This window comes from Aedes albopictus, chromosome 1, assembly GCF_035046485.1.
Source record: "Aedes albopictus strain Foshan chromosome 1, AalbF5, whole genome shotgun sequence".
In the NCBI taxonomy this organism is placed as follows: domain Eukaryota; kingdom Metazoa; phylum Arthropoda; class Insecta; order Diptera; family Culicidae; genus Aedes; species Aedes albopictus.
Genome location: NC_085136.1, coordinates 317,057,296 through 317,074,571, shown reverse-complemented (window position 1 = coordinate 317,074,571; position 17,276 = coordinate 317,057,296). Strand labels below are relative to the sequence as shown.

Genomic DNA, 17,276 nt, shown 5'->3' with positions numbered 1-17,276 from the left:
CCTAGCGGCAAAATTCGAAAACTTAAAATTTCTGCATACATTTGGTCAAGTTTTCCCATACAAACTTTAAGCGTTTTGAGCGCCCCCTTAGGCTCAACCGATTTTGCTCAAATTTTGAACGTAGCTTCTGGGAGTTCAAATCAACTGATTTAGGAGGTAAGACTAGACAATTTTCGAAATTTTTGTTTTTCATATAAGTGTGGGCCACCTTACTACGCAGCCACTTGAGAAAGCAGCATTGAGCAGCATCTGAGTGGCGGCTTAAGTCAATATATTGTGGCGCCGTGCTTGTGTTATATAATGTTTTTCCATACGTGTAATCTCTATATGTTTTAAAATATTAACGAGCTATATTTACAAAATAACACAGAACTTTACCATCAACTGAAAATAACCGTATAATTTCTCATTATCCCAGCCTTAAACTACATGGTGGTGAATATACAAAGTTGTGGTAATTATTTGTCCCTTTTTATTTAGCTGCAACAAAGTGCTTTACATTCGTCTAGCGAATGTCAAAGCGGTAACAATCTTATTTTTTTTTTTAATTACATATGTTCTTATTTTACTATACGTCCCCGACTGTATAATTATTTATTTCACAACACCGTGCGCTGTCTGATAAGCAAATGTGCTTTTTTATATCAAAACAATGTATCATTTTGTATATTTCACCAATCCCCTAGCAATGTAGCTAACAGATATCTAAATCGAATCCACTAAAACCCTCTATCTCCGATTCTATTCTAAACAGGAAGCGGCGGCCCCTCGGTGACCAGTTGTACCGGAAGCGAAATCGACAAACAGGTCGGCCTATGGGAACGACGGGTCAAAGGCCTCCGCCGGATGATACTGGGCTGGGACCAAACGAAACCACCCGACCTGCCCAATCGGATAGACATCGACGTGGCCGGGTGTACCTCGGTCAGCCTGCGGCTTTACGAACCCCTCGAAGGTGCCATATCAACCAAATTCAAAGGTAGGTGGTTGGCGGTGAAACTGTTTGAGCCTGAAGGTAGGCAAAATTATGATAATAAATCTGTTTTTGTCTATTCCAGTGCAATGGTCTTCCCGATCGGACTTTAGCAACGTGGTCGGCGAGCGGGAGGTCAGCGAGTGGACCAGCTTTCACGGGTGCATGGGTGCGGTGTGCAATCTGAGCGAACTGATCCAAGGTCGGAGGTACTTCTTCCGGGCTTGCGCCGGCAACATCAAAGGTTGGGGACCATACAAACTGTCCACGCCGAACTGTGTGGTGCCATCTAGTGAGTGTTGTTTGGAAGCGAATCTACATTTAGGCGTTTTCCATAATTATTTTTCCATTTCGTCGACACAGGCTGGCGCGATGTGGAAAGCCGCGAAAATCGGTTCGCCGGCAAGCAGCGCAATCTGGACGACCTGTTCAATGCCGTTCGGTTGGCACGGCCGGAGGACGCTTCCGAAATCGCCCTGGATGCCACGGCGCCGGCCAAACGAGCCATCAAGAAGAAAACCACCATCAAACAGCTCTTTTCGGCGGCGTCAAAGTTCCAAAAAAATCTCAAACGGTAGCTATTATACGGCCATTATCCAACCCTAAATTGAAGCATGAAACACGCTAAACTGTTTCTTCTCAGAGCTTGAATCAACCTTGCTCGGAGATTGTGATATTCTCTTAAGTTTTCTCGCATCAAATGGAAAAAGTACCGAAAAAACAAAGCACTTTTTAATCTTTGAACGAAACAGTCTCGTAAGTCTAACTAGAAATTGATAACCGTGTGTGTTTTTCTCGTTGTCTACCCTGCAGGGGCATCTATCTGGCGTGTGTGCTCTACCACGAGGACAAACTGCTGCTCACCAACGAGGACTTTGTGCCGGTGATAGAGATTGACGAAACGTTCACCAGCAACCTGCACACCGATTTCTACTGGCTGATGAAGGTGAGTCTAGCCGTGCTTCCACGGCGACATGTTTTTCTACAGCTTCAGGCCTCTGCTGGCTCTGGGGAGCTGGCGCCATTCAGATCCTGAACGCTGAAAATGTTGTGCCCGGTCGGTATGCAAAATACATGTGCATAAATTTACACTGCACTCCAGCAGCCGGGTCGTCGTGGTCGCAGAGCGAACAACGATCGAATCTAAACCGACAGCCACAGCCCGACTGTGTGGTTTAGGAAAACATTAGGAGAATGGTTTTCCGGAAATGTTTTGCGTTTCAGATGGGGGGAGGGAGTTGGAAATTTTTTTTTTTGGGTAAAAAGTGGTGGATAGCGTTCATCCAATATGCCACCCACGAAACCGATTCACGATAGATGTAAAAGTCGTTCCAAAGCCAATTTTCTCCTGTAACAAGCAACATGTTTTGCGGGTGCTCCTATGCAGACGAATTGCAGGATGGTCGTACAATGTAGGTACCATTGGACAATTGTATTAAACGAGGGGATATTCGGCCGGCTACCACACAAATCATGGTGTCCCACACTTCATCCTGTTACTTTTAATGAAATGCATTTATGCATATCTGAAGTTTATTCATACAGTGGAATGGTCATAACTAAAACTGCTTGCAACCATATGGTTGATAACAAAGTCGCCAAGAACCCTTACAAGCAAACAAGAAAAAATGAAAATTAAGGCTCTTACAGGTTCCTATGCATATAAAACCGATACAGTGGATCTCAGAATTTTGTGAGATAATTTGGGCTTGTGGTCCTATTCTGGGCCCTTTCCGTGATGCTCACTTTTGAGCATCTCGGCTGTTATATGATCAATCCTCGGGGCTCCAATAGCTACGGATGACTGTTCCGTGTATCTTCCGCAATTTTGGAACTTCGGTCTTGGCATCAGTTCCGTAGCAGATCATGACGAGATGCTAGTGGCGTGGCCCAAACTAAAATAAAAAAAAGTTTCTAAAATGCTTAATCCAGTTCCCAAAGTGGGCGAAATCGACCCCGAGGGGGCGAAAATCAGACTGGATGGGGCGAAAATTTGAAAAATCTAAATTGGGGGACGAAAATACTAATAAGGGGGTCGATTTTTCAAATAATTGAAAAATATTAAAAGTCCGGAATGTCAACTGAACAATAAACTTCCTCGGTATTTCAAGATTTTTTTTTGTTTCTAGGATTATTGAAAAATGTCTGTTTCGACTCGACTAAATCTTACAGAATTTTTGGTGTTTATGTGGGCTTTTTAACAATCTTTCGAGAAAAAACCCTATTTAATCCACCTAGCGATGATGGCGCCTTTCTCGTGCCTTCTTAGATGTTCTCGGTCTCGGCACTATTTTTGAACTCCAGACTTCTTTCCCACACCAGATATACCCATATTGCAAAGTTTTAGAGCCTAAAACTCCATTAAACAACCGCCATTTTGAATTTGAAGCCGCTATCTTGTATTTTAGACTACCATCTTGGACTCTGGACCGGACATCTTTTACCTACATATATCCATATTGCATGATTTTAGGTCGAAGAACCTCCATTAAATAGCCGCCATCTTGAGTTTTAGACCACCATCTTGCATATTCTGGTCGTCATTTTTCGACTCCAGACATCTTTCCCATACCAAATATACCCATATTGCATGGTTTTAGAGCCTGAAACTCCATTAAACAGCCGCCACCTTGGATATTCTGATCGCCATTTTTTTGAATCCGGGCATCTTCCCCATACCAAATACGTATCCTCATTTGCATGGTTTAGGGCCTTAAACTGATTAATTAGCCATTTTTTTAACTCCGGGCAACTTCCCCATACCAAATATACCTATATGTCATGGTTTTAGAGCCTAAAACTCCATTAAACAGCCACCATCTTGGATATTCTGGTCGCCATTATTGGACACCGGACATCTTTCCCATACATACCAAATATACTCATACTGCATGGTTTTAGGAGCCAAAACTCCAATAAACAGTGCCTCAAAAGTGAGTGAACTTATTGTGCGCACAGACATACATACATACACACATACAGACATCATCTCAATTTGTCGAACTGAGTTGATTGGTATATGTGACTTGACCCTCCGAGTCTTCTATCGTAAATTCGTTTTTTGAGTAAACATATAGCCAGTACACTTTGGTGTACGAGAAAGGCAAAAAGGTTGCTTCACAAATTACCGAAAGAATTCCTAGTGATTCTGAAAATTCAATAAATCAGAAACTTCTATGGCGAAAACTCATGATTGATTTTTGTCAAAATTAAAGTTTTGTTTTTTATTTATATCGGGTTTATTTTTCATGGAAATTTTAATCAACAACAAGAAGTTTAAGATGAATCTTAGGACACAAAACGTCCCCCATTGTTTGAAAATATTTTAGACAAGCTTCCCGAAGGAATTCAAAACATTTTCTTAATTTTCAATTACTGAGCAAAGCCACAGTTGTACTTTTTGCATGAAAGATATTTTTGTAATTGAGGTGCCCAGAATCAAAGGGGTATAAGTGACCATTTTATCGATTTTGAGCTGAGCATATAAAAATAAATCTTCAGATTTCAAGCTTTTATTCACTTTTGATTAGAAAAATTGTAATAAATCGGAGAAAATTTTGTCGTTTCTGAAGCTCCATATAATTTGTAAGGGATGAAGAATTGGTGAAAAACTTTAAACCTCATTTGCTTCAAAGTGGGTTTTTGTCACTTACACCCCTTTGCTGCTAACCCCCTAAATTGTTTTTCAATTTCCCACCAGTTTTATTTGAGTGCTTGTGACCAAACATCCTAGAAGAACCCCATTTTAGAATACTGGTAAAACATCTGGTTGAGGTTAACCAGTTTTCGTAAATGTTCACAGTCCGTTCTGTTTTGCATGATTTCAAAATGTATTGTTTTTACGTACAATAATGTAGTTTTTTAAATGCAGACAATTAATGCATTTGCATAACAAATCAACTCAATGAAAATCAGAGCGATACTAATTTAGATACATTAAATACCAATTTTGCAACAGTAGTGTCAAATAGTGGGCTATTAAAGGCTTCCGCCGAGAAAATTTTCAGCCTTTTATCATTGAAAAATTAAATCTCCCTTATTGGACGAAAATGTTTTCCTCAAGTTCCAAGAAGGCGATACCTTCTACAAGTTCGGGAAACCCTGGCTTAAGCCAATCAACTGTTCAGCCGAGCTATCTACACACTCAGTTTTATTTCCCGAGCTCGGCTGTGCCAATCTCGGTTTCTCAGTTTTAACCGAGATTCAGCTAACAAGATGGTAGGTTTTTCAGCAACAAGACGTGTTATACCGATTCTCGGCATTTCTTAGCTGAGATCTCATGAAAACATTTAGCTGACTACTCGGCTGTGCAAATCTCGGCATTCGTAAACCGAGATTCGGCATTCTAAATTAAGTGTGTAGACCATAGCTTCCCAAACTTCATTTCGCGACCCCATACGAAGCAGGAATGCTTCGGTTGTTCTACGAAAAGTAGGCTGACGGCAGACTGGGGGTCGCGAAACCCAAGTTTGGGAACCGATGGCCTAGACGTATCTTCCACGGCCATCGTTTCAGACATTTTTTTTATTCACCACATACACGAACAAAAAGTAACCCGCCGTTTCTTTTAAACTTGCACAAACCTAACATTCGGGACAAACCGCATGACTGAAACGATGTAGATACTGTCGGAAGCAACCATATGGCCTGAAAGGACCAGAGTCAGGTGGAATATTACGCCATGGGGAGCCTGGTCCCCCAACTATCTACCCTCGGGATCAACCTCTGGGTCCACCTTCCTTTGGTGTGACTGTCCCACGCGCGCTGCCATTTGACCATGAAGGCCAATCAGGCGCTCCTGCGTATGCCGCGCTTTTCGAAGTACTCTATAATATATTATCTTCTCTGATAAGGATACCGATAGGCACCATACCAGTGATGAAGCAGAGCGCTTCGTGTGACACGGTACGGTATGCGCTCGCAACCCTCAGGCACATCAGCCTGTAAGATCTTTCCAGCTTACCACGATAGCTTTTGGTACTTAGCGGAAACCTAGCGGGAATCCTGAGGTTATGTGAAAGCACTTCCGACCCACCTCCGGGTCATGAAGTAGTACTCGATTCTTGAAGTAACTTCCGAGAATCTTGTACAGGTACCGAAGTATCCCCATAAGCAGGAGCGCATCGGCAATAGTCGCCCAACTGGCACTGTTGAACGCGTTCTTGACATCCAGAGTCACTACTGCGCAGTAGAGAATCCCTTTCCTCTTACGCTGGAGTGATATCTCGGCGCTTTTTGTAACCGATAAGATAGCGTCTACGGTCGACCTCTCCTTCCGGAAGCCGAACTGATCGAGAGACGATTTACACCATTGGTGCGCCTCAATCCCCGCCTTTGCCAATAGAATCAGCAGCAGAGCTTCCAAACCATATGGAAAACAACCTTGTCCTGCATAGCAGACCTGAACATCTGGTTCGTGTAACGGCTTCCCCATTCCACGGCCCAGACACTAAAGTCACCCGCTATTACCACCGGCCTTCGCCTTGTTAGCACGGACGTCGTATAGTCCAGCGTCTGCGTGAACCGCTTGATCGGCCACCGCGGAGGCGCATAACAGCTACAGAAGAAGTTACTTGGCATTTACTTCGGCGACCACGAATTCCTAAAAAGTATTAGACAACAAATCTTGGACAGGGTCTCCCGTCGTCCATATCGCCGCCATTTTTCTGGACACATCCGCGACCAAGCTGCCGTTGCCGGCGGGTACTCGATATGGATCCATGCAGTTGCTGCGCTGCGTCACAGTGATTCAGGATCAACTGCGTTACCTGTACTGTGATTTGTTCGCTGCGGCTTTCCAAGACACGGATTTCCCGGTACAAATCAGACACATGGATGGGTTCGTGCAGCCTTGTACCTTATGGTCTTCGGCGACACATCTCCTACACATTTTGCTCCTGTCAGGGCCTTTGCAGTCCCATGACTTATGTCCTGATTCCAGACACCTGAAGCAAGCCTCCGGTGGCTAGTGGAACATCAGATGACATACGCACCAGCCTACCTTAATCCTCCCTACTTTAACGGACCTTTTTACGTCCGCCACAGACAGGTAGCTGAACCAAAGCTACCTGTGCCCCTATCGGCCCCTTCCGTAGCCAAATGGCTGTGGTGGCCACCTGCTCGTCGAACTGTTGCCGCAGTGCCGTGCCAAGCTCTTCCGCTTCGGTGACCTAGTCTAGATTTTTAACTTTCAGAGTCGCCTTTGCTGTAAGAGCCCTCGCCTCTACCCCTTCGCCAAGGACCTCTTCCGCTAAACTTTTGTAGGCGGCGTCCTCTAGGATCTAGGTCCAAGTACTTAGACTGTCCGGTCTTGAAGACGAGCGCGCACCTGTCTCACGCTTGGCACCTACTCTTTTACACCTTTTTGGTTTGGTATCCCTGATCTCCTCGACCTGCGGTTATTTCTTCTTCCTCGTCCGCTCAACTTTCGTCCAAGGAGTGTCCTTCCTTTGATTCACCCTACTCTGTGGTTACTGAGGGCCTAACAACGGTCGCAACCTCCTGTTCCCTTCTAACCGAGATGGACCAGCCTTTTCAGGCACACCCTTCCCAGCTTCCAGGGACGCCTGGCTGTGGTCCGACTTGCCGGCGACCTTCGGTGTCGCATCCGCCACTCCTTTTGGATTTCTGGCGAAAGAGAAGGCCTCCGTCTGGGTAGACTTCATAACCTTTACTTTCGCCGGTTCCGCCGCTGCTGCAGTTTTCACGAGTCTCACGTGATCCTGCTTGGCATCGTCCATCGACTTACGAACTCGCAACAGGGCCGTTTTCAGGTCCTTACTTATGTTGGATTTCGTGGACGTAAAGTCGATTATCTTGCCAAGCTGCTGCTCAGTCACCTCAATCGCGGACAGCCCTTCTCGCTTTTGGTTAATGACCCTCTTCAACGACACTCCGTTCAATATCTCCTCCGGCAGACTAGCCGGAGAATGAATCGAAGCGCAGCTTCCCACTCCTGACTTCTCACTTCTTCGGAGACCTCGCCAAACTACTTCTAGCGAAGAGGTTAGCCTCGCCACTATCACTAGTTTGTTTTTGATTATAATTAGACTTCATTTTTTAATCCCACGAGTTGCACGGGAAAGGCCCCAGGACTGAGTGATCTACAGTACTAGCCAGGACTCAAGCTTCCAGGGTAGAGAGGACAACTTTTTGAAATATGGAATAGCATAGCATAGCATAGCATAGCATGAATACTTGCACAAATCTTGGATGGAGTTGCAAAGTTGAATTTCCATTGACATTGCTGATGTCGCTACTATCTACAATGTCATAGATTCACTCAGCTCCACACACCTGGCCAAGTCCTTGCAAGCATTTATAAATCCCTTCATCAACTTAGAAAGAGCCCAGAACTGAAGCATCTTCCAATAGATGAAAGGATGTTGAAAATAGCGAATTTTCAACTTATATGCAGTTATAAAGTAAATATACTGAAGTAGAATTTTTTATAAATAAATAAATAATATTGGAAAGATCTCACCAATTGTTGTGGGGTTTTTGTGGTTCAATGCTGATCATCTAATTGTCTTGATTAATGTTCTTCTCTGTAAAGACCAACACAATACTCAGCGAAGAACAGCACAATACTGAACACTAAACACCCGCGCATCTATTGTTTTGATTTTCACTCGAGACAATAGCGAACGCGATCGATTATGCTGCCATATTCACCCTTACAGGAGCGATGCATGCACAGCAAAGAACAACACAATACTGAATACTAAACACCCGCGCATCAATTGTTTTGATTTTCACTTGAGACAATAGCGAACGCGATCGATTATGCTGCCATACTCACTCCTACAGGAGTGATGCATGCACAGCAAAGAACAACACAATACTGCCAGGACAACTTTTTGAAATATGGAATTTACTCAAATTCAAATATCTTGCGTTTTGTTCCACCAATTTTAAATCTTTTTCCAGAAATTCAAAGCTGAATATATAACCATTCGATCATCCGAATGCAGGTTTTGCGTCAGATTGATGAAATTCAAGATATTGGCAAGTTTTAGGGACGATCTCCCTAAATTTTAGCAAAAAATCCAAAAATATATGAAGAAATGGATTTTTTTGAATATGAAAAGGACAATTTAAAAATTCTTTCTCAACGTTCATTTGACATACCATGTGTAGGCGAGTTTCAGTAAAAAATTCAGCTCAATCGGAGCATTGATTACGAAGAATGAGATGTGTGAATTGAGCGACGTTGCTTAAAAATAGAGCAAAAATCGATTTCAAATTATCAACCTTGTATGGAAAGTCGAAAAGATTTCCGCTCAACTGTAATTTTTTTCCTTCACGTTTTCGAACTCAGGGCATGATTCTACAACAAAAATGATCATCAGCTTACCGAGTTCAAAAATGCTATAAACTAGTATAAAGACTGCCCCAGAAAGTATGGACGCACCAAGTCTTCAGTTGTCTGGGCCTAATCGATGGTTCTTGTTTCGGGCTTCTTTTTGGCTGTTTCTGCTTACTATAGGATCGAACATTCAAACGTTCTTCGCCACGATTAACATTGGAATTCGAAATGGTAACTTTTTTGGTCATACCCCGCTTTGTGTAAGTTAGAAGATTTTTTCTTGTGCTCAAACACCTTCATTATTTGTTCATCCAAACGAGGGTTAGCAGGATCTTAATTTTTTGCCCAATTTCTACCTAAGCTTAAACGTGTTTTTCTCACCGTGGTTGCTGATTGCTGCTTGCACGATTTTCTCACTTAATCCTACCATATTTTGTTCATTTCTTAAGTGACCTTTCAAACTCTGTACATCGTTTGTGCACATTTTTTCGAAGATGTTGCGCTGAAAGTTCATGTATTTTGAAACAAACTGTTGGAATCGCAAAAACCGCTATACAAATGTTGAGAAAATAGGTTGACCAACAGGATGTAGCTTTCAAAAAGAACTGGTCATCAATAGTTTTGAAATGCCAATATTTTCTTAATGCGTCCATACTTTCTGGACCGGTCTTTAATAGCACAATTTAAAAAAGATGAAGCGTATTAAAAGTTTCAAGGCAGAGTGGAAGATTCGATGAATCTCTAGTTTCCACCACATTTGACAATCGTTTTGGAAGCAAAAAGTTTAAGCTCTCTCATAAAATGAAACTTCCGAAAAGCTCTCCATAATCGGACATGGGACAAATAAACAATCACCAAAAAACAACAAGTGAGCTAAAAATATACGTGTGCGCACCATCGATGGAAAGGAAGTTTGCAAATACCTCTGCAAAGCCAAAAGTTCAAAAACCTGACAAGAAAGTGGAATGTTGTGTCACTCCCTTGTGGTATGGTATGGTCCGACTACAAGCGGCCTTTGCCCGGCAAGCATGCCGAAGTGTCCCACGGGGAGGAAAACAGAAAACCTGAAACCGGCGACTCACTTTTTGTTTCCTTTCCGCATGCCGTGTCATAAAATAGAGCCATAGGGAAACTTTTGCACTTTATTTGGTTTTCCATTTATATGGTTAGAGGTAAATACCTTGAAACGAAAATGAATAAACACATTCGGTAGCTTAAAGCGGTTTATTGGGTTAAAATGTTCATACTTATCATGACAAATGCACATTCTTACAAAAAGGACACGTGTAGAGAGTTTACAAAACCACTTTTCCATTCACACTACATCGTTCCATCTTCAAAGCCAGGAAATCAATTTGCAAAACTTTACCCACTTCTTCTGCTATAACTGGAAATCTAAACTTGATCAACATCAAGTTTTCCGCCCATGCAACCCGCTCTTTTTCTCTCATCGCCCAGTTTACTTAAAGAACGTGCAATTAATACGTTCGCTTTGTCAGCATCCATCTCTAGGAAGGTAGGTACGTGTTCTACTGGCTATATAGGAGAAAATCATCGCAGCTTTTAACACGTCTTAGTGGGGCAATCCTCAGAATCCTGGCTTCATCTGCTGCGCAGTGGTTCCTCATCCGCCACTGGGGAATGTGATGTGATCATCAATTTCAGTTCATTATAGAATCCTTCGAAGTGCTTCTCACGCCTGGTTGCTATGCTACCGATGCTTTTCCTGCAAGCAAATTTGCTTCTCGATCATAGCACACTGGCGCAGTCTTATGCCGCGCACCGTTGATAGTTTCCGAAAACCTCCACATACCATTCCGATTCAGGCTTTGCTGGTGCATTGGTTATCAAACTTTCTCAGTGCTACCATTTCTTGCTTCGTTAAATTCGTTTCTCTCCTGCTCTTGCCACCCTGTAGCGCTCTCTGTTGAGCCTGATACCGACCACCACTAGCAATTGACTTCTAGTGGCTTTCTTTTCGTTTGTCTCGTTTGAATTTTCGATGAAGAATCCTGCGTAACATTGAAATATTTTGCCATTTACTGGAATTTACCAGATGTGTTGGTATGTCATAAACATATAGAAAAACTGCTTGGTAGTTAGGTATGCGGAGAGCGAGAGTAGTATAAAAAAATTCGCTCTCGCTTGTTGTTATTGGGCACAAACGCGGGGGTGTTGTGGATTGACATCTAAGCCGAAAGAAAGATGGTTTGTGAAAAAAGGAGTGTTCATGATGTGGCCTCGGGTTCAATTTGGCTTTCTGTTCCGCAGAACCATTACCTGTTCTGTGGCTTAGTTGGTTAAAGCGCCGGTCTAGCGAATACGGAGTTGTGGGTTCGGCTTTTTTTTCACAAGTTGATCTCTCAATTTGTCAATTAGCAACATTTTGTGCCTTCTAACTACAAGTTTTTCTGTAATCCTGCGGGAATTTCTAAAACAAAAATCCTATAAAAAGCTTCCACGGGATTTCTTAAACAATATTCCATATATTTTTCTAGGGATCAGTACGAGACTTCCTTCAGGAAATTATCCATGGAATCCTTCAGAAATGTATTCAAGAAAATCATTAATATCTTCAGAACTTTCTCCCCGACACGAATGCACCTCTTCGGTGTAAAGTGTCGCAAATAAATAATAATAAAAAAGAACTTTCTCCCAGGATTTCTTTAGAAAAACTTACACAGACTCCCTCAGAAATTTTTCCTTCAAAAACTCCTTATGAAATCCCATAAATTTGTCCAATAATTCCAAGTCCAAAAAAACTTCAATGGATTTAGAAGACATGATATGCTTAATCCATAGATTTCTTCACAACTTACTTCAGGAATTTGGTCTTAAAATCTACCAAGGTTTTTTACAGGGACTCCTCCGGCTTTTTTTTTCAGAAATTCCTCAAGGAATTCTTAAAGAAATTTCTCCAGCGTTTCATTCAGATTCTTCTTCTACAAGATTTTTAGGTTAATTTCTATGGGTTCCTTCTGAACATACACCAGGAATTACTTAGGAAATTCTTCTGGGGATTCGCTTCAGAGTTTTCTGCAGGGATGCCTTAAGAAATTATTTCTAAGATTCTTTAATATTTGTTTCCATTGGTTTCTTTACAAAAATTTCCAGGTACATATTCCTTCCGCTATTTCTTCAAGAATTTCAACAGAGATTTGTCCAGGAATTGTTCTGGAAATTCCATTGAAAATTCTCACATGAATGTATCCAAAATTCCTGGAGATATCTCTAAAGGTATGTCTTGTACAATTTCTGAAGGGATTTGTACACAAAAATAAAAAAAAAACTATTAAGCAAAGAAATTTCTGAAGAAAATCCTGCAGAAAAAAACTAAATAAAATCCTGAAGGAATTCTTTACAGAACCAAGCAAGACATAAAAAAAGAATGTTTGAAGGATTCTTTGAAATAATACCTGGAGGAATAGAAGAACCCCCTTCATAGAAAAATGACTTGAAAAATTACATGAAAATGATATAGACACAGAGAAACAGACGTAAGTAATTCTTGGAGCAAATTTCAGTTAAAAACATCGTCACGAAAACGTAATCGCCCAATACTATTCAAGCTGTGCTTGACCGGGCAACAAATAGATGGCGGTAGTGAGCAAACGTCAAACAGGAACAAAAACAACGTGGGCGTCGCGCGTGGCCAATCGACCTACTAACAAATATTTGATTTCACCGTTAAAAATGTGATCAGTGGAATGTGAGTAGAGTGTGATGTCTGTTTCTCTGTGGTATAGATTTTGAAGTAATTTCTACAGCAGAGATAATCGTAGGGAAAAAACCTGAGAGAATCCCCGGAGGAAGGTCTGAATAAATCCAAAGCAATGCCTGGACGAATACCTAAAGGAACTTGGAGAAACCCTTGGAGGAACTCTGAAGGAACCTCTAAAAAATCAAACAATAATTTCTGAAAAAGTTCTGGAATAAAAATTTGAATTTCTAAAGCAAAACCCTAGAGGAATTTCTGAAACAATCTCCGAATCTTTGTCCAAAAATTCTCCTGGAATTGCACTTTTTGAAGAAATGTTTAAGGGAATTGCTGTAGAAACCCCTGCAGAAATTCCTAGAAGAATTTCTTAAGAATTTTCGGAGAAATCCCAAAAAAAACACCTGGAAAATATCCTGACAATATTTCTGGAAGAATTCCTTCAGAAATGTTTGAAGAAAGATATGAAAGAATACAAACATGTACTTATGCAGCAATCCTTGAATGAATTTTCTATAGAATCCCTTGGCGAATCCCAAGAGAAATTTCGGATAAAAACTCTGAGAACATCCGTAGACCAGTTTTAAGAATAATCTTTCGAGAAATTTCTTGAGAAGCTCCTGAAGAGGTACCGAGGAAACTTCCTATAGGAAATTCTTGTGGGAATTCCTGGAAGAATATCTGGAGGAATTACTGAAGAAATATTTCAAAGAAATCCATTGAAAGGGATACGTTACGAAGAGAAATCTTAAGAAATCCTGCAAGAATCTTCTTTCTGTAAATATTCCAGATCATTTTTTTATCAATCCTCAAGAAATCCACAAAGGAATTTTTGGCCGTGTCCTTGCATTCCCCTATAGGCTCTCAAGTGAGCTTCAGGAATATTTAGAGGGATTTCAGAGGCGTTTCATGGGGTATCAGGGCGTCCCAAGTAACAATGAATGCTGAACAGTGAGAGTAGTAGCTGAACAGTGGCTGGTAAATGGTGTCAGTGGCTGAACACAATGACAGGAATATTGGCTTGTTCAACCTCTTTAATCAGCAATACATAGATGGCTGAATATCAAGTTAAATAGAATATTATTCATCTGATTAACCAGCTTTAAAACATACACCAATATGCAGAATTGATCATCTGTTGTTCAACCTTTTATCTAATAATTTTTGACAGCTGACCCAAGCATGTTTTCGGGAAGTCCACGTCGCTTCTTCAACCTCAATACAGGCTTAGTTCAACTTGTGTTCTTGATTATTCAGACACAACACGTAATGCTTTTGTTTTCGAGGATTCATATACCTTTGTGCGTAGTGTATGTGCTAAGGCGAGTGACTTTAAATCAGGATGTACGAGTTCAATTCCCAGTTTTCCCACAGATTAATTTATACATTCCAAAACATCTCTTCTGGAAAAATAAGCAGCTAATGGTAAAAATAGGATCACGAACTTGTTCTTATTTTTATTTTTACACAATTAATCAATTTAATTGATTACTGATTATGCACATATTAAGCCTTAAAACGGCCTTTCAATGAACCTCAAATCAGCTAAAAGTTGAATAAAATCACCAAAATTAGATGTTTAGGAGCTGAATAAAGGACTGTACCTCGTGTGCTCAGCTTTTGTTCAAATGAAGGCTGATTTAAAGTAGTTGGAGAAACGTTTGTACAGCATCAAATTGTTAACCGGGGTTCAAGGTTTCAGAGATGTTTCAGTAAGCTTCAGCGGGTTCAAAGAGTTTGAGAGAGGTTTAAGAGGCTTCACAGGCTTTCAGGTGAGCTACAAAAGGGTTTCAGGGGGTTCCAGAGGACTCAGACGAACTTACCCCATGGCAGCAGGCAGTTGCATGAGAATGTGTAATCAATTATTCGATTCATAATGCTCAGATCACTGATTACACTTGTATTCCAGGGAGTACTCGGATACTCTTGGACAGACATTGAACTCAAAGCCACGTAAGACATAGATGGCTGAGCCTATCTGAGTATAAGCATTCTTCATAAAGCGAGAGGTCACCACAAGTTGTTCATGTAGATCTGATGACTTATGCCCCAGAATAGTTTTGAGCCATTAAATACAATTGGACCTAGAGTTTCACCTTGTGGTGTTGCAACCAACTTGTTGCAGGACTTGGTCTTTCTAGCGACCAGAATTATTTTAGTAAATGAAAAAGGAAAACGTAGACATACAGTAGCGAAAGTGGTCCGAATCCCGATTCCTAGTGATTTAAGTTACGGTTTTCCGGATGAAAACAGGCGGGAAACTAGAATATCGAATGACGGTTGAAAGATTGAAAAATCTACATGACGAAAAAACGACCAAAAACTCGATTTCTTGAAAAAGATCCGATACGGATCGAAACGTCGGAGTAAGAGAACATAAGGTGTTTTTGATCTCACAATCGGACTGAAAAGCCAAGAAATTCTCCTAAGAATAACAGAAAAAGGCAAAAAAAAAAAAACAGTAGAAACGAAACAAAAACGACTTTAGCTTTTGAGCCGTTGAAATCCTAGTAATAAAGTTTTAACCCTAGTCGTGCATTGGGGTGTTTATGATCCAAATCAGCACGCTGAGCAAGTACATACTGCGTCAGCGTGGTGGACTTTGAGCTAATGCATGAGGAAGGTTAATCATGGTTTTGTAGCAATAAATAACGCTTTGCATCTAACTTTGCGAAGAAGTCCGCCTTCTCATTTCCATAATTTAAGCAATGTGAGGGAATTCATACATAAATGATCTTACATAATGTTTTGATTAAGACAGTAACATGGATGATCTACAGATTTCATCAATCGAAGTCAGTGGCGTAGCAAGGGGAGGGGGGGTGCGGAGGTGCGGTCCGCACCGGGCCCCCGAATTCAAGAGGCCCCCAAATCAGTGAAGGTTTCTTACACTAGTTTGAATAAAGTTTTTTAAATAGCGAAAGTTTGCTACAATTATAAGTTCAATACTTGCAGATCTGCTGAATGGTGTGTAGAGGCCCCTTCGTAGGATTTTGAAATGGGCACACAGATGACTTATTTGAAGTCCTTTTTTCGCTGATTGCTCTTTGTACCTACAGGGGTCCCAAAATACAAGAAAAAATGTGCTAGAAAACAAAATATAATTTTACGAAAATCAGTACCGATATGGAAGTAAAATTCATGAGCAAAATGAAAATGTACCTGATACTTATCCCAACCACAGGACCAAACATAGCTATTTACTTAGCTTAGGATAGTAGTTGAAATTCAGAGGTCTCATTTATTAAAGTTAAGATCTAAACACATGTCATGTCAAAACTGTAATAACAAAAGTTTGTGGATAAGTTTTACTCTCGTATAAAAAATTCAATCAACTTATTGCAACTATTTCATCAAGTATTTCGTTCTACATATTCCTTGAAGGGTTTCTGCGGGAATTCCGTCAGTTAAGGTACTTGTCTCTGTGGATATCTTTTACGATTTATCAGGAGTTACATCAGGAGTTCTACAAAAAATCCTCTAAGATTAACTGCAGAACTTTTTTCAGGGAATACTTCAGAAATTCCTCTAAGCATTGATTTAGGAAAGCTTACAATGATGCATTCCTTCAGGAACTTCTCCAAGCATTTCTACAGGAACTTTTCAAGAAATCCTTCAGGAATTCCTTCAAGGATTTTTTCAGGAATTTCTTCAAACATTCGTTCAGGAATACCTCTTTGAATTCCTTCATAAAATCCTACAAGGATTATGTCATGAATCCCTCAGATGAGCCTTAAGAAATAATCTTATGGAAAATATTTTTCATAAATTTCGGAGATCACGCTCTGAGCCATACCTGAGTGGATCCTTAGAAGATTTTCCAAAGAAATTGTGGAGGTATTCCCGAAGGAATTCTCGTAGAAATGTTTGCAAGAATTTTCGGAGAAATTTCTAATAGAATCTTTGTCTTGATGAATTCCAAGACGTATTCGGAAAGAATCATTGGGTTGATTTTGCAGGTATCTTTGATGACATTCTTGAAGGATTACTACAGTATAAGGAGTAGCTTGAGGATTTAGATAAAGAATTCCTGAAGGAGTTTTGAAGGCAAAGAGATTTTTGGAAGAACTAATGATGACATGCCTATTATTTCTCAAAGAAATCAATGGCGGAATCCTCAATGAATTCCTCGCAAATTCTTTGGAACAAATCGAAAAATAAAAGAGATCCTGTATATTTGGAGGAATTTATGCAGGATGCCTTGGGGGAAATTCTGTATAAATCCTTTGGGGATGAATGTGTTCATTGTTGTAGGATTATCTGAAGGAAAACTTAAAAAA

At 40.8% G+C, this 17,276-nt stretch overlaps 1 protein-coding gene across 4 annotated transcripts in view; it reads left to right on the top strand.

Moving 5' to 3' along the window:
• The window catches only part of LOC109423620 (ankyrin repeat and fibronectin type-III domain-containing protein 1-like), a 324,977-nt gene that overhangs the window by 286,482 nt on the left and 21,219 nt on the right, over nt 1–17,276 (top strand). For 3 of the 4 annotated variants that reach the window (XM_062847175.1, XM_062847176.1, XM_062847174.1), the window contains 5 exons: nt 419–454; nt 755–979; nt 1,059–1,265; nt 1,337–1,547; nt 1,787–1,919. In XM_062847175.1, the coding sequence (XP_062703159.1) occupies nt 419–454; nt 755–979; nt 1,059–1,265; nt 1,337–1,547; nt 1,787–1,919 (812 nt within the window). The remainder of the gene's footprint in view (nt 1–418; nt 455–754; nt 980–1,058; nt 1,266–1,336; nt 1,548–1,786; nt 1,920–17,276) is intronic. The other variant, XM_029867454.2, reaches the window with a different exon arrangement.